We start from the raw sequence: 22,508 nt of genomic DNA, 5'->3' as shown, positions 1-22,508 counted from the left end.
TTGTAGTGCTTATTAATGTTTCTACATTTTAGGCTGTTCGCAATCTGATGTCAACTATAAGAAGTGATTGCCAATATGTAGGCCCAACCACATTTTATGTTGCAGCAAACAAGAGATGCTCTACGTGCTTCAAGACAAACAAACAGGGAAACCAATATTGCAGACATCCCTCAGATGAAGAGGAGTCTTTGATTTCTCTTCATTTACTGATATGAGCGGTCCAGATTGAGCATCTCCTCTTCACTGAGGAGTGCAGCCAGACACTTGTCCAAGCTGTCGATCAGCTATAGGCCCCTTCATTCTCTCTCCCTCCCTCTACTCCGCTCCAGCTTGGTCTTGGTGTGGGGCCAGCACCTTATAACGGAGCCAGTGTTGCACAGGGCCGAATAGACGACTGAATCAGCCTGCTCCAGTCTGCTAACCGTTTGTAGCACAAGTGGTGGCTTCTCTGAGCAGCTCAACAACAACCTCGGCCTTGTCCACCCTTTTTATTTATTTGGGGTATTTATTCTGCCTTTATCCATCTTATTTATAGGGATGTGGACTGTCAAAGTTAATTCTGAATCTGAATCGCAGCTTGTCTGTGTTTCTGTTCCTCAGGATTAAACGGCACACTCCACTCGCACGGCTGTAAAGCACGATGCGATGTATAACCTGACTCTATAGCGATGTATAACCTGACTCTTTATCTGCCTACTAATCTCATAAGATGTTTCAGGTAGAGTTGACATATATCCTGTCGGATTTACAGGTACCTGCCGTCGCTTTATCTCCTAACATTAAGTTTTTTTAATTCCTTGGTCATTATAAGCTTACTATCCATTTACTGCAAATGGGTAGTTTAAATGTGATGTGTAGTGGTTTGTCAACATTTGGGATTGAAGGTGTTTTGAAGATGGGGGCGGGATGGGGCTGTACCCTTTTGCGTTTTATATGGTCTTATTAAGCTTATATTTCGAACAAGAATACATGTTCTATGCATCATTGGGATGTAATGTGATGTCGTATAGTGCTGCATCACCGCTGTTTGGGATTGTGGAGGTGTTTTAGACAAGGAATGGGGTACCTTGTTGGCTTTACCACCCCCTCCCCTTTTTCCCTTTATTAGATGTCGAACGATGACAAATAGACGACAAATAAATCCAACATGATCTCCAAAATTTCTGTGCTCCTGGACACGGATGTTAAGGACACAAAATCCTGTACACAGTTTTTTTTTCCGTGATGGACACACGGACGTGCTCTCTCTATACTCCCACAGCTCTATGTTTAAACAGTCTTGTGTTTTCTCAGGATTTTTCTAATTTCAAATATTTTTTCTCAAAAAAACATTTCTTACTGACAGGTTAGGGTTAGGGATTGTTTTGGTCTGGGGGCACAGCTAGTATTCTTTCATACATTATATGAATGTGATAGCCTATCAACCAACTGGAAAAGGTATTTCTCAAAAATATGTCTTTAATGACAGGTTAAGGTTAGGGAATGTTTTGGTCAGGGCACAACTTAAATTGCTATAGCATTATTTTGTTTAGGATTAGCATTTGGTATGTATCATCTCAAAATCCGTGCTCCTGGACACGGATTTCGTGTCCTTAACATCCGTGTCCAGGAGCACAGAAATTTTGGAGATCAGGCTGAATAAATCATTTCAATGTAATGTAGTGCATCACCAGTGCTGTTTGGGATTCTGGAGGCGTGATGGCCCATGTAATGAGGGCGTGTGGTGACTGCTGGGTGCCGTGTGGTGCAGTGTGGTGTGGTGGGATGCAGGGACGCTGACAGCTTTGGCTAACCCCAGGACAAAGACATCTGAGAGGGCCACAAACCCAATGCTTACAATGTAATGAGGATCCAATTCTGGGCTCCCTCTCTCCCTGGGCCTGGGACAAGTGACCCCTATGTTCGCCCCCTGTCAGCTTCTCTGATGGGATGACGTGGGGGGAGATGAATGGCAGAGAGCAGGTGCTGGGGGTTCTGGGCTGGTGACTCTGCCATAGTGGAGGGTCGTGTTAACGCCATGTATTGCTCTGGACTCTCATTAGTTTGCTGTCATTTTGGAAATGAGTGGCCTGCTAGGGTTTTTGTCAGCTGCTTGAAGTGCCTGATGTCAATAAACAAAGCCATTTTCATTCACAAGCATAGCTTTCATGCTGCTCTTCATTGTATAATTCCTTTATTAGTTGAAGGTGAGGATTGTGCACATCCCAGGAAAAAGTGCAGGACAAAGGCTGACTGTAGTTTCGGAGTGAGAGGTCTGCACACTTAAAATCTTTTTTGTTTTCTTTTACTATTTCATGGCCATCACTTCGAAACTATGATTCTTGTATTAATCACATTTCTTTTGTCAGTCTGTGAAGAGGAAGCAGGTTTAGTGTAATTGATGCTGAGCACCCACTCACTGCTCTTCAGCTTCCCTTTCTTTCATTTCTCTTTTTCATCGCTCTTGTTTTTTCCTTTTACTTGTCTTTCAGACGGACTCTTTCATGACTTCTTTTTGCTTTTTTCTTCTTCTCACTTTCTGTTTCACTTCTCCTTTCACTGTGTATCATTTTAGTTCTTATCTTCTTTCCCCCTGGCCCTGTATCTGTCTACTCTTGCATTCATGTTCTAATCTGGTTCTCACGATGGTTGTTCGCGAGCTCACAAAGTTTAACGAAGACGCACGAAGCACAAAGGGTCTGCGTGAGAGCCAGGCTATTCATGTGCAGGGTTTCCCCCACAATTACTGTTAGTCAAGGTGGTGGGGCGTTAAAAGTGTATTTTTTTGACTAAACACCTTTAGAAATTTCGTTAACAACATGAAATCTTTATCTTTTCAGGGGCCTAGTCAAGGTGGTAGGTGTTTGTCAAGGTGGCCACCTTAGCAATAAGGTGCTGGGGGAAACTCTGATGTGTTATTAAATACCAGAATTGGAAGGGTTGCCCATGCCTGGATTTCATAATAACGACCTAGCTAGCCATGAAAGTGTTTTCAGTACTGGTTCACGTAAACCTTCCACCCACCCCCTTCCAACCGACCCAGTAATTAACATTGGAGTTCACCCCTTATTCACCCCTTATTTTTACTCGTCAAGGCTTGTGGGCGTTCGTTCGTGCATGCTTTCTCTCCCTGTGATGCTGTTGCTGTACTGAGCCTGTAGTCCTATAGTTTTTAGAGTGAGAAGTTTGCACACTTACAGTGGTGCTCATATGTTTACATACCCCAGCAGAATATACGCTTTCTTGGCAATTTCTCACAAAATATGAAAGATTTCACAAAACCTTTTTTTTTCACTCATTGCTAGTGACTGGCTTAAGATATTTATTAGCAATCTTCCGTGTTTACTCTTTCAAAAGCATGATCACAACCCAAACTACCCAAATGACCCTGTTCAAAAGTTTACATACCCTAGTTTCTGATGCTGAATATGGCCCTGTTTAACATCAGGGACCGCTCTAACTTGTTTGTGGTAGTTGTGGATAAGGCTCTTTATTTTCTCAGATGACAAAACAGCACATTCTTCCTGGCAGAATGGTTGTTTCCTATAATATTTTTGGGTGTCTTGCTGGAACCTCACATTTGAGGTTTCCCCTGAATGGCTCAATGATGTTGAGATCAGGAGAGTGAGACGGTCGCTCAAAAACTTCATTTTATTCTTTCTGAAGCTAATGACGGGTTGATTTGGCTTTCTGTGTTGAAATATTGTCATGTTGGCATGTCCAAACAATGGACCATGTGCAGTTTCAAGGCTGATGTGTGTCAAGTTTCCTCCAGTATTTTTCACAGGGCAATGTATTCATCATTCTGCGAGTATGGACCAAAAGTATTGTGCATTTGTAACTCAAATGTCCCCATGACATCAGTGGTCCATGACCATGTTTCACAGAAGGGATGGTGTAAGCTTAACTTTCATCATAGGCTCAGTTGACTATTCTCCAAATGGTACTGTTAATAGTGGCTGAAAAAAGTTCCATATTGATCTCATTTTTCCAAATGACTTTGTCACAGGCATTCTGATGCTTCTCGCTATGCTATTTGGTGTATCATATGCAAAATAACATGTTTGCATTTTTGTAGTAATGGCTTTCTCCTGGCAACCCCCAACAGCCCATCTTTCCTCAAGTGCCTCTTTGCTGTACAGTTTAAAAAAAAATTTCATGTTGTCCTATATTTCACCTGAAGTTATTTTTTGGTTGTCCTATGCCTCCTGAACAATTTCCCTTGCAATGATCATTGCAATTTAATGATTCCCTTGCCCAATGGCTTGATTCCAACCAAACCCCCTCATATTGCATTTCTGAATTGAAATTCCAACAGTGCCAACATGACAATATTTCGACACAGAAAGCCAAATCAACCCGTCATTAGCTTCAGAAAGAATAGAATTAAGGTTTTTGAGCGGCCATCTCACTCTCCTGATCTCAACATCATTGAGCCACTCAGGGGAAACCTCAAATGTGAGGTTCCAGCAAGACACCCAAAGATATTATAGGAAACAACCATTCTGCCAGGAAGAATGTGCTGTTTTGTCATCTGAGAAAATTAAGAGCCTTATCCACAACTACCACAAACAATTTAGAGCGGTCCTTGATGTTAAACAGGGCCATATTCAGCATCAGAAACTAGGGTATGTAAACTTTTGAACAGGGTTATTTGGGTAGTTTGGGTTGTGATCATGCTTTTGAAATGGTAAACACAGAAGATTGCTAATAAATGTCTTAAGTCAGTCACTAGCAATGAGTGAAAAAAAAGGTTTTGTGTAATCCTTCATATTTTTTGAGAAATCGCAGAGAACGCGTATATTCTGCTGGGGTATGTAAACATATGAGCACCACTGTAAATCCTTTTTGTTGTATTTTATTGTTTTGTGCGGACTTCTCTTGTGCGGACTCCAAAAACTGCAGTCAGTCCTCTGTCCTGCACCTTATCTTGGGATGTGTACAATCTTCTCTTTCAACCGAGCCTGTAGTCCTGTCCATTCATTGGTGACTTGGCAGCGACTGCATTGTTTTAATGCTGTCGTTTCCCCTCCGCCACCCCCCTGCTGTGGGACTAGATGAGTTGAGCAGCATGCTGTTCAGCGCTAGACTGGGTCGAAAAAACAGGCCGGGCATTTTCAGCTAAGGCTGGTCCTCCAGGCATTGAGAGAGACGATGAAGCCTGTGGCAACAGTTTTAGTAATCTATTACAAGCTATTTTGACCCCAACAATCAAAATTAATATTTAAATCTGATTCTGATAGGTCAGCCTTAGAAGCAGCATGAGGACTGATACCACTGCATTGAGGGGATGTTGATGTTGAACAGGCTAAAATCATCAACAGTCCACTGGGCAAATGCCCTGTATGGCCAATCCAGCCATGATGCAGTTGCAGTAGCACTCCCCATGCCCCACACATGCAGCAGATACACTACATTAAAAACACATGTCCCTGGGATGCTGATCACATTTCATGCAAAACAAGTTGGTTATGGTAAGACTGTGGATCACATAATTTCCCAGGTGCTGTTCAGACAACGCTTGGTTTGCATTGTGTTTTTGTCCTACCAGGAATTCTGACATGGAGTGAACTGCTTGTTCAGTGATTATTACCACCAAACAACTACAGCTGCTTGAAGTGCTTGATATCAATAAACAAATCCATTTCCAGTTATAAGCATAGCTTTCATGCTACTCTCTAGTGTAGCATTTTTATTTTGCTTATTTTATCCACTTTCAGGAGCTAAGAACTATGGTAGTAGCATTAACTTAAAGACTGAATGTTTTGTGGCAGATTGTTGGTGTGGGATGGAATGCTGTGTCTAGTTCTATCTAACCAAAGTGATGCAGGCTGGCAATAATGTAGAATGCATGAGTAAACCCACCATCCTTATCCACACACTCATTCCAATGCAGTGTGTGGAGTCAACAGCTGCTAGTAAGCTCTGTAAGCTTTGCATTGGTGTACAGTAGGTGCCAGTTTGCATGGCATGATGTGCAGTACATATGTTGATGTTTATTTGTCTATTCGGCCCTGTGAAATCGTGGTGCACGGCGGCAGCTTGACTGGTGTACTGGGATATGGCATTAGATATCCGACTGATGAGGAGGCAAGCTCTCTCTTCTACAGTACCACCACAGCAGATGTGACTTCTCATCTCATCTCATCCCTTCCCCCGTAGCCATGGTAATGGGTATTATTCCGAATCCAAGCACTCAGCATATGACTAAATATCATCATGCTAGTGTGTCAGAAGAGATGCCAGGCTCTACTGGGGCTCTATAATTCACAAAATTCAGCCAGGCAGCCACACATGAAGAGAGTCGCGTGGAATCGCTCAGTCCATCCTTTTGCACTGTTGACGCTGTTCTGTTTAAAATGATGATGGCACTGGGGGTGGATCGTCTCGTCTTGGTAACATGGCCTAACCAGCAGGCAGTTTGCTGTGGTAGTCATGGTAACCTTTACCTTCAGAAGCCTGAAGAGACGACCAACCCCCACACACACAGTCAAAAGAATGGATTGGTAGGGCGCCGTTTGCCTGTGGCGCCTATCGGTGTTGCTAGGAAGGAAGACTGCTGCTATTTCGCACGTTCTTGATGCGCTCCTGTAAATAAAACCAGTTTGTTTTTTTATTATTATTTAATAAAAAGCCATGATGTCTATTGGCTCAGTACCTCAGGATTTCACTGGGTACTCCCAATGTTTGATGTTTGTGTTGTAAGGGGTGAGGGTGCGTGTGCCCTGCGTGTGCGTGCGTGTGTGTGTGTATGTGGTTCTCCACGTTTGCCGTGGTGATATGCGGACTCTCACAGCGCCAGCGACCTTTAGATAAGACGAGCATGTCACCCCGACCTACATGAGTCATGGGCCCTGTCCCCCTGGAAGTGTCACCCCATCACTCCTGTTACACACACACACAAAAGCATGCCTTCCACCGAGCTCATACAGCCAATCTATGCTATCAGACCCACTGCTCTACACGCATACAGGTCTCTAAATTAACACCCGCTAATCGGCCAAATGCTGGTAAAATATCACTGGCTGGTAAAAAAAAAATACTAGCCACTTTGAGCAATTAGGTAGTGTGTGGCCATTCTTTGCCATTCTTTGCCTTTACCCCCATTTGCCCCATCAGCCCTAGCTGTACCTCTTCAACTGCTCAGTCATAATAAAGTTCAAAAAAGGCCAAAAGAATTGTATGACACAGGCTACACAGCATGCTGCTCAAAGTGCAAACAAACACAGCTATTATCATTAACACTTCTCCGGCCTGGTGAAGCTGTCAGATCTCGCACCAGATTCTATGGTGTGGTTGCCTGCTAGCCTAGTGAGAGATGTGTTAACTTTGCGGGCAATTTTTAAGGAACTTGCCAGTGATGACCAAGCCCCTTTTTCTGTTATTTGGATGTGCTTACTTAAGGTGGTTACACTGGTGCCTATTGGACATTCTCATGGGACAGACGGTCTTTGTGTCAGCTTTACTGAGACTCCGACAGGAAGGACAAGTGATGCTCAGATATACTGTACAGTGGAAGAGCATTTTGATGAGCAGTGAACAGGCCACCAGTAAAGATAGCTTGTTACGCCCTGCTGCGCCGTGTTAAAGAGTACCATGCATATTTTTGGGACTTTCCAAGGTTGTGAGGTGTGAAGTTGGGTTGTGAAGTGACCGAGTTGTGTATGTAAAGGTGATGCAAAGTCACAAAACATCTATTCAAGACACAGTAACAGAATTCCTCATAAGGGTTTTACCCCTAGGCTTTAGTTGTTTTGACTTTTTTTGGTATTTTTTTTTCCACATGCTATGGAAATCTGCGGAGAAACGCAATAGTTTGTCGTCCTACTTGACAGGTTTACAGGTGAGCCAATCTAAGCAGACCAAAAAAAGTTGTTTGCAATGGCAGCTAAATGAAGTTAGTTGTACGAGGGAGAGAGAAAGCGATACGGTGTTCTATTTCCTCACCACATGCCCATTGATTTTAAGTCCACACTACAGTATCACCATTGTGGCCTTGGTTTCGATTTTTGCTGTATGGGGCTCATTTAATACTCTTGTCATTACTTAGTCCTTGCTTGTCAAAGGGTTTTCAAAGAATGTTCTACCGAACTGAAGGGGCTATTCCAGGGGTTCACAAACTTTTTTCAATCACGCACCCCCTGAGTGAATGTTTTGGAGTGCTGATTGCCTCTCAATTATGGCTACACTGCGCAAATCGTCGCACGTTATGCAGTTATTTTAGGAAATACTCCTTTCCAATAGAGTTTTTTTCTGCTGCCATTACATTGGAACTTGTTGCATTAAGTCTAGAGGTTATAAATTACACTTCAGATGGACCCTTCCATCATACAATTCACCATACAATTAAAAGCAACTTAATGTTAATCAGTGCTGTATAAAAGCACACATATCTGCCATTTCTCTATTCAGCTCACACACCCCACCCCCTTGTGGCAGGCCGCGCACCCCCAGGGGTGCACACACCCCAATTTGGGAAACCCTGCTATTCCAATGGTCCAATGTTCCTCCCGTACACGGCAATGGTGCATGGCCATACTGATCTTCCTATCTCCATTGCTTGTGATGTGAGGACACTCAAGGTAGCCTGTTTATTGTACCTTTTTTATTTTAAATATATGTTTAGGGCTTTTTTATGCCTTTATTTGACAGGACGGTCAAAGATGGCGACGGGAAGCGAATGGGACAGAGATATAGGTGAGGATCTGGAAATTATTGACTTGATTGACCAGCCAGATTTGAACCGGGGTCCCCATGGGCATGCAAGCCCAATGTGGGGGGCTTAACGCGCTGCGCCACAGCGCCCCCTATTGTACCTATTGAAGACATTTTCTGTAAAGAGAGGATATTGAGTGCACCTGAGAAGACTTGCCTTTGGTAGAGGAGTTTATCATAACTTCTGACTGCATGCATATCATAATATATTCTGCTGGATGATCAGTGCTTCATTTACACTATTACACTATTTACAAGGTGTATATATGGCAACTATATATTTATTGTTAGTTCTCTCAGTATTAAAGTACCATTTACTGTTGACCCTGCACAACACATATTTATTCATCTTTGTGGTGAGGTTTGTAGTGCATGCTCATCTCTACCCCAAGCAAAGCACACTTTGGCTCATTTGTGTCCATCTCGTTAACTGTTAGCTTTTCTCCAGTATTAAGATTTTACCCACAATCTTAGAAAGTACTGGAGCACAACACGTCAACGTTGTGGTGTATTAGCAAAAACCTTACCAATACCAGACTCTGAAGGGGAGCTTTGCCCTGCTTTGTCAGCCTGGTGACACCCTCGTCAGCAAGCTTACCTTCAACAGCAGCACCAGTCACCTTCATCACCCCTGTGTATGGATCCAGTGAGAATATCTGGCAGCGTAAAAGCAGTAGTGGAAGTTGAAGGTCTTTTTTTATTTTATTTATTCATTTTCCTTCGCTCACATTAGCTCAAGCAGTAAAATAAAATGTGTTCTGGTTGAAGTGCATTGGTGTGTTTTTTTTTAATCCCCCTTCAATTGTTGCTCCACCATGAGGAGAGTAATACTCCACTGGGTTGGCCTAGCAGCAGCACATAAAAAAAGTGCTGAAAGCTTTGGTAATGGGCCTAGTATGGATGCTGTGTTGCTGTACTGGTGTGTGAGGGAAATGACTAACTTACTCGCCAGCTCAGGTTCACGCCACGGCACTTGCCTGGACTAAGGTTGTATGGTCTGATCTGCGTTTCACACAAGCGGATGTTGCTCTTGACCTGCTCACCTTGTCCTGTGTGGGGCTAAATGGTGTTGCTTTCTCAATCTGCCTGTCTCTCCCTCTCTCTCTCTCTCTCTCTCTCTCTCTCTCTCTCTCTCTCTCTCTCTCTCTCTCTCTCCATCTCTGTATCTGTATGTGTGTGTGTCTCTCTGTCAGACCCTTGTGTACAGACCCTTGTGTAGTTTGGGAGCCCCCTTGATTATTTCTTTCACTTTCTTCCTCTTGTCGTGGGATGTATTTCTGACCAGTCAATGACTGTCTTCATTAATCATCATTTTGTGTCTCATTCTTTCTCTCTCGCTCTTGCGCTCACTCTCGCCCTTGACAGTTAAGTTACCTCCAAGGATAAGCGATGTGGAACCACAGACCTATGCCTTTTTTTCTTGTGTTCTTTTTCTTTTTTGTTGTTGTGTAAAGTGTTATCTTTTGAGAAACACCATGGTTATAATAGGAGTGTGTCCTGTCGTCCTTGTTCCAAAAGGACAGAAAAGGATTGTCGTGTTGTGAGGAGAAATGTGTGTTCACAGTATCCAGGTCGAGTTTCACTGAGCAAGTTGACCTGTGGCTGATGCAGGAGCTTCACTTGTGTTACGAGGCTCTAGTCTACACCTGCTTGGCATGCATGCGTACACTCAATGCCTTCGTTCAGGTCGCTTGGGAATGCGAAGCAGCCTGTTCGTGAAACACACTAGCATACAACAGACCCATGTGTAGTTCTAGCGTACAACAGACCTTTTAGGCAGCACTGCAGAGCACTTTCGTTTACGACACTAGGGCTGGGCAATATGACGATATATATCGTTATCGTGATATAAAAGTGTATATTGTGACCTTTCTCCTATATCGTTTATATCGTGATAGTAATTTTATCAATTTTATACAATTGAATATCATTTAATTACATTTCATGTTGTCACAATACACACTATAAGTTCATGTAACTGTAAAAATAAGAATAAAAAGATCCATTTTAAAGACAGGTTGTTTTGCGACATGAAAAAAATAAAGAGCAAATGAAGAGAATAACTGAAAAAGTATGTGTTGTGCTATATCGTGATATATATCGTTATCGTGAGATAAAGTAATCCATGTCGTGATATAGTTTTTTTCCCATATCGCCCAGCCCTATACGACACAATTCCGACCCCCAAACCCAATTTCACACAAACATAGCATGGAGAGCCAATAGGCGACTCCGACAAACTAGAACTCGTCTAATCGCTAGAACGGAATCGAACTTTTGCAGATCAGTGCTCTGCACTTTGTCGGTGCCGGTGTGCGGAGGCCCTTAGTGTAACACACTAGCATACAACAGACCTCCATGACGATAGGATTCAATATTGATTTCTTACGCTAGTGATTCGATTATGCCCCAGGATAAGATATGATTTGATTCGATCATCGCCTGTAGGATCGATAGATCGATTATTATTTACACCCCTACCTGTTAGTGTAATACACCAGCGTACAACAGACCCATGTGTAGTTGTAGCGTTCAGCACACTAGCATAGAACAGGCCCGTGTGTAGTTCGGGAGCCCCCTTGATTATTTCTTCCTCTTTTCTTCCTCTGTCGTGGGATGTGTATCTCACCAGTCAATGACCTGTCTCTCTCTATCTCTTGCTTCTTCTCCCTCTCTTACTCTCTAACCTCTCTACCCCCCTCCCTCTCTCTTTCTTTCTTTCATTCTTTGTGTGTGTGTCCTGGTGTGATATGCGTGTGTCCTGGTGTGATGTGCCCATGTGGGGGGATGGGTGTGGGCACTCTGAGGCTTGCTGGTGTGCCCTTGGAGGGGAGGGCTATGTGTGTGTGTGAATGGAAAGATGAGTCTCTCTCTCTCTCTCTCTCTCTCTCTCTCTGTGTCTGTCTGTCTGTCTGTCTGTCTGTCTGTCTGTCTGTCTGTCTGTCTGTCTGTCTGTCTGTCTCCGTTGGTGTGCCATTTGGGGGGAGGTGTGTGTGTGAGAGAGAGAATGGCACTCTGAGGGTGAGAGTGGCACTCCAGCAGGCTGAATGGGCTGCAGCTGCCACAGGAGAGCTGAGCTGGCCGAGCAGGCTGACTGGCTGGCTGGCTGCTTCCAATGCAGAGGCTATGCAGCCAGCCCTGCCATCTCCCTCTCTCGCCCCCTTGTAGAGGCTATGCAGCCAGCCCTGCCTTCTCCCTCTCTCGCCCCCTTGTAGAGGCTATGCAGCCAGCCCTGCCTTCTCCCTCTCTCGCCCCCTCCTCGCCTTCATATTCTTTATCTCCTTCTTTCTCCCTTTTTTCTTTCCTTCTTTTCGCTCCTTCTTCTCGTCTTCTATCTCTACCTTCCTCTCTCTCCCTCTTTCTTTCTCTCTTGAGGTCCCTCACTTTCACTTGTGTCCAGTGTTAATTTTGTCAGCTTTTTTTTATTTAGTCGTAGTCTTAGTCACAATGACGAAAATCAATTTTAGTCTTACTCATATTTTAGTCATTGCCTTCCCAATTTAGTCTCAGTTTTAGTCTAAATGACGGAAATCAATTTTAGTCTTAGTCAATTTTTGTCATTTTAGTCAAAACTGTACATCATAGAACTTTTCCACACAGTGGTTCTCTTTTTAACATATATCATTCACTGTACAGAATAAACCTTCTCCGCACACTGCTTCTCTTTTTAACAAATAGCACACTGTACAGAATGAAACTTCACACACTGGTTCTCTTTTTCTCTATTGTATTTAACACCAGTGTTGATTTAGTCCGTTTTTTTTTTATTTAGTCTTAGTCTTAGTCACAATGACGAAAATCAATTTTAGTTTTAGTCATATTTTAGTCATTGCCTTCCCAATTTAGTCTTAGTCTTAGTCTAAATGACGAAAATCAAAAAAGGGCTTTGACGAAATATTTTAGTCTTAGTCATGGTTGACGAAATTAACACTGCTTGTGTCCCTGTCTCTCTTTACCATTCATGCCCACCCCCCACACACACACCACCCCTCCTTGTTCTGCCCATTCACTTGAGGCCTTTGTGCTGTACACTGTGGCGTCTCCTCTCACCTGCTGCCTCTATACAAACACACACATGAATAAATACACACGCGCGTGTGCTCACACACATGAATAAATACACAGCGGGCGCTGTGGTGCAGTGTGTTAATGCACCTGTTCATATAGTGTACACAGACTTCTACCCCATGCGGACCCCGGTTCGAATCCAGCCTGGCTCATCATTTCCCCCACGCTGTCTCTCTATTCCACTTGTTTCCCATTGGTTATTCACCGTCCTATCCAAAATGGACTGAAAAATACAGATTGAAAATGTTTAAAGAAAAGAAAAATAAGCTAAAGTACACAAGTCCACACATATACAGGCCTAAGAGCCTGGAGAGATGCTGTGCACGTTGTCCTCCTCTAACCTGCATGTATTTATTATTATTATTATTATTATTATGAATATGCGTTTCTCCCAGCCCGACTGCTGCTGCTATGATGTACATGCTATGTGTGAGGGTATCCTCCTCCCGTGTGTGAGTCTCAGGGAGGGCTTCATGTCAGGAGTCTGTCATCAGCTGCTAATTCCTCTCCCTTTTGGGTGTATGGAGAGACAGGTGTGCATAGCTAATGAATTCAGCTTAAACGGCAGCCGGCTGCACTGAAGGGACAGCACAGAGCACTGCTTGCTCTGGGCACTGCCAAGCTATGTTGTGCTAAGCTGTGCTTTGTTTTCTGTTTGCTTTTTTAATTTAGCATTTTATTTCTCTGCAGCAGCATGTCTTCATGTACGTTTTCACTGTGATTGCCATCGTCCTGCATTCCTCTTGCCTGGTGTCGGTTTTCATTGTTGAATGTGCGTGTATGTGTGTGTTTGATTTTGTGTGTTTGTTTTAGTGTGTTTGTTTTAGTGTGCTGTTTGTTCAGAATGCTGTTTGTATAGTGTACAGTAAGACTAGATGACAGATGAGACTGACATGATCGAAGATTTCACACCTAAAGAATGAGCTTAAATTTCATGAAATTATCCACAACATGGAAGTACAATTTATTTTGAGGAAACTGTTATGGATGTGTTGGCTGTCAATTTGTTTTCTTAATAAAGTAGATGATGAATACAGTGACCGCTGTCTGTCTGTATATTTCATGACCATGATTGATGGGTTGCCATTGAATTGGTCATGCATAACCATATCTTAACAATTCAGAGGAAAGAGTAGAGTAGAGTGGAGTACTTCTATTACTCCTGAAGGAAATGAAGGTGTCTGTTGACTTCCATAAATACACAGATACAAAACCTAATACACATTATTGCACACTGCAGTAAACATATAGCACACACTTGAGTACAATCAGCCTTCCAGCAATTCTCACGCACATTTGCGCACACATACACGTGCTTACACGCAATTCAAGTACCGTTACATGTATTTAAATCCAGCGTGTGAGTTGATGTCAGGGGATTCTGCTGTATGGTCTCTCTATAAGCCTTCTCCCCTCTCCTGTGCTCCCTCCACAGTAAGCATGTTCCTCAACACGCTGACGCCCAAGTTCTACGTGGCTCTAACGGGGACTTCCTCCTTGATCTCCGGCCTCATACTGGTAAGGCATCACGCATCACACACACTGTAGTTCAACATTTACAGCCATTAAATTACATCTCCCCTTGAGTTAAATGATGGAGCTTTACCTCTCTCCTGTACTTCCAGCCTTTCTCTGGCTCTGGCAGTGCACATTTTACCTCCAGGCTACCCATAAGATTGAATGATTAATTGCTAGCTTATAGTTAGACCAGTGTTTCTCAACCTTTTTTAGGCGAGGCACCCTTTCAATTCATGAAAAATTTCAAGGCACCCCAAACCAACAAGCCGTAACATGGCACCGCATCCGATACCACACAAGCTTAGAAAAGTAACACATTTGGAGATGTCACACCACCTACGTTCCAAGTTGCAGCTGACTGGGGAGACCTATACTTACTTTATTGTGCGTAAATGGCAGATGAAAGATTCCACTGACTAACATTAACTTATCAATTTAGACAAATATGTATTATATTACATAATTTATTTATCAGTCACGTTTCCGCGGCACCCCTGAAGGGGGCTTGCGGCACCCCAGGGTGCCCCGGCACCCCTGTTGAGAAACACTGAGTTAGAAGAAGCATAACCGGACTTGGAGAACTCAATTCTTTATCAGAAGGAGAGGTGTAAAATCTCATTTCCAGAAATGGTACCGTTTCACTTTAACCTGGACCCATCATGGGCAGTCTGGAACTTTTTGTCTTTTTATTTTGTTTTATTCAACATATGCAGTCATACTGTACATCACATCAGAATCACAGCACAAACAAAGCGAACACGTCCACAGATACATCATGCATCAACATCATACATCAACATCAACATCAGATTGACCCAGATTGGTTCAGGATTCAAGTCAATGACTCTTAGACCCCAAGACCAACTCTCTATTGATTAGACCACATCTGTTAAAAACAAAAACAAAAAAGCAACAATTGTAATCCACAGAAGTATGGCTCCAAAAATAAAATGCATTTGCTGAGGTAGAGATTCATGGCATTTGTAAACAAACGGCAAGGCTACATGACCTATTCCTATCAGCCTTGAGTGTCGTCAATCAGGCTCGCTGCTGCTCATTAAATGTTGAAGGTCATTAAGGATGATAAAGCGTGGTGTTTATTGTGTATGACGGCTGGCTTGGTTCAATAGACCCGTCATTATAGAGCGACGCCGCCCAAGCTTCACTTGTCCCATGATGCTTTGCTACGCTATAGAATCCCCACTCTGATCGACATCCACAGATGCTGCTGCTGATGAAGCTTCAACACTGACAGGAGCAACTGTATTAAAATCCAATAGCCTGTGTTGTGAAAAGCCCTCGCTTTAGTCCTGTCTGTCAATGAGACTCTAATAGTCCTGTATTGTTTTGTTTTTTTCAGCACACAGTCACTGAGCCTGTGCAGATATTGCTAATGGCCTGTAACTACAAGTTAGGTTTTGAGAAGCCTCTGCTCATCTTCTCTGAAAAACTGGCCCTAAATTATCCATGTGTGTGTGTCTGTGTGTGTGTCTGTGTGTGTGTGTAGATATTTGAGTGGTGGTACTTCAGGAAGTATGGCACTTCCTTCATCGAGCAGGTGTCTGTGAGCCACCTGCGCCCTCTGCTGGGTGGAGTCGATAACAGCTCCCCCACTAACTCCAACACCAGTAACGGAGACGCAGACTCCAACCGACAGAGCGTGTCAGGTGAGAGAGACAGGCAGGGACACTCACACTCACACTCACACTCACACTCACACTCACACTCACACTCGCACACGCACACGCACTCAACACACGCACTCAACACACATACACACACAATCGCCGCAAACACAATCACCACGTGCACACACAATCACCACACACATACACAATCACCACACACATACACAAACACAATCAGAACGTACACACACACACACAATCACCACGTACAGTACATACACAATCACCACGTACAGTACATACACAATCACCACTGAGACACACAATCACCACTGACACACACGCACACACTGTGTATCTCGCCATACAACAACACTTTGAAGACTAAATACCAAAACAAATGTTGATGAGGATTGGAGAGTTGTTGCACTGTGGTATTGGGCATGCAGTAGATGGTGGGACACAAGGGCTTATTTCATGAACATAAAAGGCTTTTTTGTAAGTCAGACAGGCAGGCCATTACCTTTTTATTTTCTAAAATCTGAAGAAATCAATCCATTTCATGTTTTCCAATATCTCACAAACAAACATCAGCCCGTAGCATAAACTACAGTCACCAAGTGCCCTTTAGACTATAATCACATGTTGACTAGAGAAATGGTTTCTGTTTTAGCTCATATGTCTACTTCAACCACAATGCAGTGGGGGACTTCCTCATATCAGCTCTCCTCTTGTTACTATTGTAGTGAACCAGCACTGAACTAGTCACACAAAGCATACAGCAATGACCATACACGCATACCTACTATGGCAGCCTCCAGAGCTGGTGTGTGAATGTGGAAATGTGTATGCGTGTATGTGTATTTTCAAAACGCTTTGAGACAACTATAGTTGTGATACTGTGCTATATAAATACATGTTGTATTGTATTGTATTGTACTGTATTGTATACAGCATTGACCATACAAGTAAATTTGTCTCTTTTTTTGTCTGAATGATCTCTCCTCCAGAATGTAAAGTATGGCGAAATCCACTTAACTTATTTCGAGGGGCAGAGTACAACAGGTGAGGGTCCTTTCACTGTCTTTTTGTCATTCTAATCGTTTTGATGTATAAGCGTATTGTCTTGATTCTTGGCTGATTTATTTTCTTTATGCTTTAAAAAGTCCTCAAATCCTTCCCTTGCGTGTGTACGCGCATGTGTGTCCTTGTGTCCCCCAGGTACACGTGGGTAACGGGTCGAGAGCCGCTCACGTACTACGACATGAATCTTTCGGCGCAGGACCACCAGACGTTCTTCACGTGCGACTCGGACCATCTACGGCCAGCCGACGCAAGTAAGACCTTCCACCGATCCACACACCCCTCTCCCCTCTCCCACACACAGTCATACACATACAGACATGCACATATGACCACCAACCCACGCACCACTCTCCCATACACGCATACACACACACACACACACACACACACACACACACACATACACACACACACACACACACACACACACACACACACACACACACACACACACACACACACACACACACACACACACACACACACACATACACACTCAGAAAGATAAACATACACCAAATAGCCGCTGCTGTGTCACATGCAGTTCATTTTAGGAAAGCAACATGCCACAAGAATGCTGACAGTTACTGTATTTGAGAGAGTTCGTATTGTGCAGCAGTTACTTTGTTTGAGAGGGTTCACATTATGTTGTCAGTTACTTTGTTTGAGAGGGTTCACATTATGTTGTCAGTTACTGTGTTTGAGAGGGTTCACATTATGTTGTCAGTTACTTTGTTTGAGAGGGTTCACATTATGTTGTCAGTTACTGTGTTTGAGAGGGTTAACATTATGCGGTCAGTTACTGTATTTGAAAGGGTTCACATGATGTTGTCAGTTACTGTATTTGAAAGGGTTCACATTATGCGGTCAGTTGCTGTATTTGAGAGGGTTCACATTATGCGGTCAGTTACTGTACTTGAGGTTTATATTATGCAAGCAACGGCAAACTATGAAGAACTACATCAGTATCGGTTGGGTTGGCTCAGGGGGAAGGAACATTGCTGTAATATGTCTGGCATTTCAGCAGTGTATGAGAGAAGAGAGAAGAATGAAATTTATCTGTCTTTGTGTCCCTCTCCTCTCCTCTCCTCTCCTCTCCTCTCCTCTTCCTCCTCTTCCTCCTCTCCTCTTCTCTTCCTCTCCTCTCCTCTCCTCTCCTCTCCTCTCCTCTCCTCTTCCTCCCCTCTCCTCTCCTCTTCTCCCCTCTCCTCATGCTGCCCCTTCCTCTTCCCCTGTAGTAATGCAGAAGGCTTGGCGAGAAAGGAACCCACAGGCACGCATCTCTGCTGCCCACGAAGCGCTGGAGTTGGAGGAGTGAGTATATGTGAAAATGCGCGTACACACACAGACAGACAGACAGACAGACAGACAGACAGACAGACAGACAGACAGACAGACAGACAGACAGACAGACAGACAGACAGACAGACAGACAGACAGACAGACAGACAGACAGACACACACAGACACAGACACAGACACACACAGACACACACAGACACACACACACAGACACAGACACACACAGACACAGACACACACAGACACACACAGACACAGACACACACAGACACAGACACACACACACAGACACACACACACACAGACACACACACACAGACACACACACACAGACACACACACACAGACACACACACACAGACACACACACACAGACACACACACACAGACACACACACACAGACACACACACACACACACACACACACACACACACACACACACACACACACACACACAATACTTCACAAGCTTCCCAAACTCGGGCATACTGTTACCTAAAAATACACACACCACTAATAAACAGCAGATTGGGTAATGTCTTAATCCACATCCAAACGCAGGCACTGTCCATTGATGATTTGTGTCTGAACTGAGTTTACAGCTGGTTGCTGTGGTAACTTGGCTAAACAAGTAAACAAGAATTCAAGCATTACTCACCCCTAATTGGACTCCACCACATCTCACCACTTAATATGCAAATTAAAAGAATTGTAATTGTGAAAATTGCTTGACGACTCATGACTCCCTTGGCCAGTTTCCCTGCCTGTATTTGTCTGCCTGGAGTTGCACTGTGGCAAAAAAGGATTCAAAACCTAAAATGCCATGCTAGTGAGTTAGCCATATGTGCGTTCCAATATGCGACCTTGCGTCCTCCACTTTTGCTTGTGGCCTCATACCAGGAAGTAATACGTCATGATGACATCACTGACAACAGCATTATATTTCAATATCTCACAAAAGCGCAATTGTTGAGTCATTTTCTCATTTGCAAACTGGGTGGTGAATGAAGAATAGTCTCCCAAACATTGTTATGGCTAGGCTGACAGCTGGGAAACATTATTGTTTTCTCCACGGATGAGGGGCTAGGAGGCGGGGCGAGGCCACAAGCACAAGTGAAGGACGCAAGGTCGCATATTGGAATGCACACCATGTTTCATGTGTGTCTATGTGTCCCTTTTTCCTATCAGATTTTGAAGGGAATTAGCTGTACAATGAATTATTGAATTACAGTATTATTACCCACCTCTGCCAAGTGAATTATGTTAATGCGACACAGTTGTAGCGATGTAATGGCTTTTCCATCACGTGTGTCACAAAGTTTTTAATGCGCAGCGTTTTAAGTTGATTTATACTGTATCTTTGATGGAAAGTGTGTGTGTGTGTCTGTCTGTCTGTCTGTTTCTCTGTCTGTCCGTCTGTCCGTCTGTCTGTCTGTCTGTTGCAGCTGTGCGACGGCGTATATCCTGCTAGCGGAGGAGGAGGCGACCACCATCGTGGAGGCAGAGAAGCTGTTCAAACAGGCGCTGAAGGCCGGGGAGGGCTGCTACCGACGCAGCCAACAGCTCCAGCACCACGGCTCACAGTATGAAGCACAGCACAGTAAGGAGACGCGCGCACACACACACACACAAAGACACACACACACACACACACACACACACACACACACACACACACACACACACACACACACACACACACACACACACACACACACACACACATCCAGCAGCTCCAGTACGAAGCACAGCACAGCAAGAAGGCACGCACAGACAGACACACAGACAGACACACAGACATACAGACGCGCACTCAGCCATACAGACATGCACTCAGACAGACAGACAGACACTTAGACAGACAGACAGACAGACAGACAGACAGACAGACAGACAGACACACAGACAGACACACAGACAGACACACAGACAGACACACAGACAGACAGACAGACACACTCTCAGACTCAGACACACTCTCAGACAGACACACTCTCAGACTCAGACACACTCTCAGACTCAGACACACCCCATACTGCCAGAAACACACCCATATTAGCATACACACTCTCAGAAACATCACTCATGTTGGCATGCACACATTCTCTAACCGGCACAGTTATGTGCAGTTATGTCACATAAATGTATACAGTTCTCCTGTACACACTCATTTACACATTTATGTACAGTAACATCTATCTACCTGAACCACTGTACACGTGCAGTAACACTGACCCAGACTAGCTTGTCACAGGACGGTAAGCCCACTACTCCCTACCATTCAGTTATCACTGGGGCTCACTACTATCTACCGCTACTCCCATTTTACACACTTAACCCCTCACCACATCGCTGACGCACTCATAATCTCAACCAAAACAGTTCAAGCACTGCTGTTTTGAGACCACAGACGGTGCAATTTATTATTCAATCACAGATTGTCTAGAAGTATTGGTTGAGACATGTCTGAGTAGCCATCTCATTGGAGGCCCTCATTCCACGGGACGTTTTAAACACTCGCAGCTGTTCTGAAGGGGGATTGGTTGTAATTCTGGGATCTCGAAGTATGAGAATGCCATTGTTCCCTAAATAGATGTTTAATTTGCAGATCTGTGGCCGGCTGCATACTTTTAAACTGGAGTGGCCATTCCATGCTTATTCTTACAGCTGTGAGCGAGGTGGTGTGAGACCTTATGATATGGGGGAAACAGGCTGTGTAGGGTAATGAACTTTTCACATTGCGAACCAACTATCTGTTTTCCGAAAGCAAAGGCGTGAACACACTGTCAGTTCGCAATTAGGTGCGGGAAGGGGCCACTGCATGTTTCTCAGTCAGCCTGAACGCGCCATGTGTGTTTTGGGCTATATGCGAACTCTGTTGAAATTTGAAATGCATGTCTTATTTTAACTCATCGCTTACTAACATTTGGTCATCATGACATTGAAATACCATTACTAGTGGGAGTGGTGAACTCACTGAACTTTGAAGTGGGGCTATTCCAGTGTTGCCAGACTGGGCGGTTTCCGGCCCAATTGGGCTGCTTCGGATGATTGCCTGCGGGTAAAAACCATCAGGCGTTGGGCAGGTTTTTCTGATTTATTGCCATAGAAATCAATACCATTTGATTCCAATTGGGAGGGACTTAGTGCCTCCAGGCGGTTTTTGAGCACTTTCTTTTGGCTGGTAATTACACATCTGCCAACCCAGGCCCACTCCCTTGTCAGGGCCAGAATGAATGTGGAGTATGAGGTGTTGTTGATTTCAAGACTCATTTATAGCAGCCTGATTATCATCAACTTTCAAATCTCTTCGAGACTTAGGCTGACCAAGAGCAAGTTTCCCAAATGCCTCCCTAGGTTTGCTACTGGCTGACTGGTTTCCGACAAAGTGGGTGGAGTTCCCGTTTTTTTGTGGAGATCAGATACGATATTTGCATTGCTCTTGGCCTGACTAGAAGCAACCCTGAAAGTGTTGCGTCACTAGGAGGGCGTGGCCTGACTACATTTATAGTGAAGACTTGTTGTTTAGATTTAATTGACCATTTCACTGCCCATTAAAAATCTCCCACAACCATAAATGCTTGAATCCTCTTTCTCTCTCTCTCTCCTCTCCTCTGTGCGTGTAGGAAGGGACACAAATGTATTAGTTTACATTAAGAGAAGACTTGCCATGTGCTCCCGAAAGCTCGGGAGGACGAGGGAAGCAGTCAAAATGATGCGAGATGTAAGTATGCACTGTACGGTGCTGTACATCACACACACACACACACACACACACACACACACACACACACACACACGCACACACACACAAACTCCGTTATAGGCTACTCGCATATAGACATTCTTTATTATCATTTTACAAGTACAGTGTAAAATACAAGTACAGTGTAAAATACAATTCGAGCAGTTTAAACGTTTCCCACATGCTGCTGGTCTTTTCCTTTTTTCATTGATATGAAAAGACTTGGGTCATAGTAGAATTGGGACTGTACGCTTCATCCCTCAGCTTGCAGGTGCATCATAGTGGGACAAACATCACTGGAAAGGAGAGGCTGGAGCACACTTCAAGATGTAGCAACACTGAAACGTTAGTCGGGTCGGGTGTGTGCACAGAATAAAGTCTTGAAAACGAAGCTGCAGTGTGCTCCAGCCTCTCCTTTCCAAGCCTTGTGTCATGTGTGCTGACACGGTAGGCAAGTTAAAATAG

General features: G+C 44.0%; 1 protein-coding gene across 6 annotated transcripts in view; it reads left to right on the top strand.

The window, feature by feature from the left end:
• Positions 1 to 22,508, top strand: part of LOC134447325 (suppressor of tumorigenicity 7 protein homolog) — a 55,555-nt gene that overhangs the window by 13,190 nt on the left and 19,857 nt on the right. For all 6 annotated transcript variants that reach the window (XM_063196732.1, XM_063196733.1, XM_063196730.1 and 3 more), the window contains 7 exons: positions 14,198 to 14,280; positions 15,788 to 15,947; positions 16,919 to 16,973; positions 17,130 to 17,245; positions 18,233 to 18,308; positions 19,744 to 19,898; positions 21,925 to 22,022. In XM_063196732.1, coding sequence (XP_063052802.1) covers positions 14,198 to 14,280; positions 15,788 to 15,947; positions 16,919 to 16,973; positions 17,130 to 17,245; positions 18,233 to 18,308; positions 19,744 to 19,898; positions 21,925 to 22,022 — 743 coding nt within the window. The remainder of the gene's footprint in view (positions 1 to 14,197; positions 14,281 to 15,787; positions 15,948 to 16,918; positions 16,974 to 17,129; positions 17,246 to 18,232; positions 18,309 to 19,743; positions 19,899 to 21,924; positions 22,023 to 22,508) is intronic.

The sequence above is a fragment of the Engraulis encrasicolus genome, chromosome 4, assembly GCF_034702125.1.
Source record: "Engraulis encrasicolus isolate BLACKSEA-1 chromosome 4, IST_EnEncr_1.0, whole genome shotgun sequence".
Lineage (NCBI taxonomy): Eukaryota > Metazoa > Chordata > Actinopteri > Clupeiformes > Engraulidae > Engraulis > Engraulis encrasicolus.
This window is presented reverse-complemented; position numbering and strand designations above follow the sequence as displayed.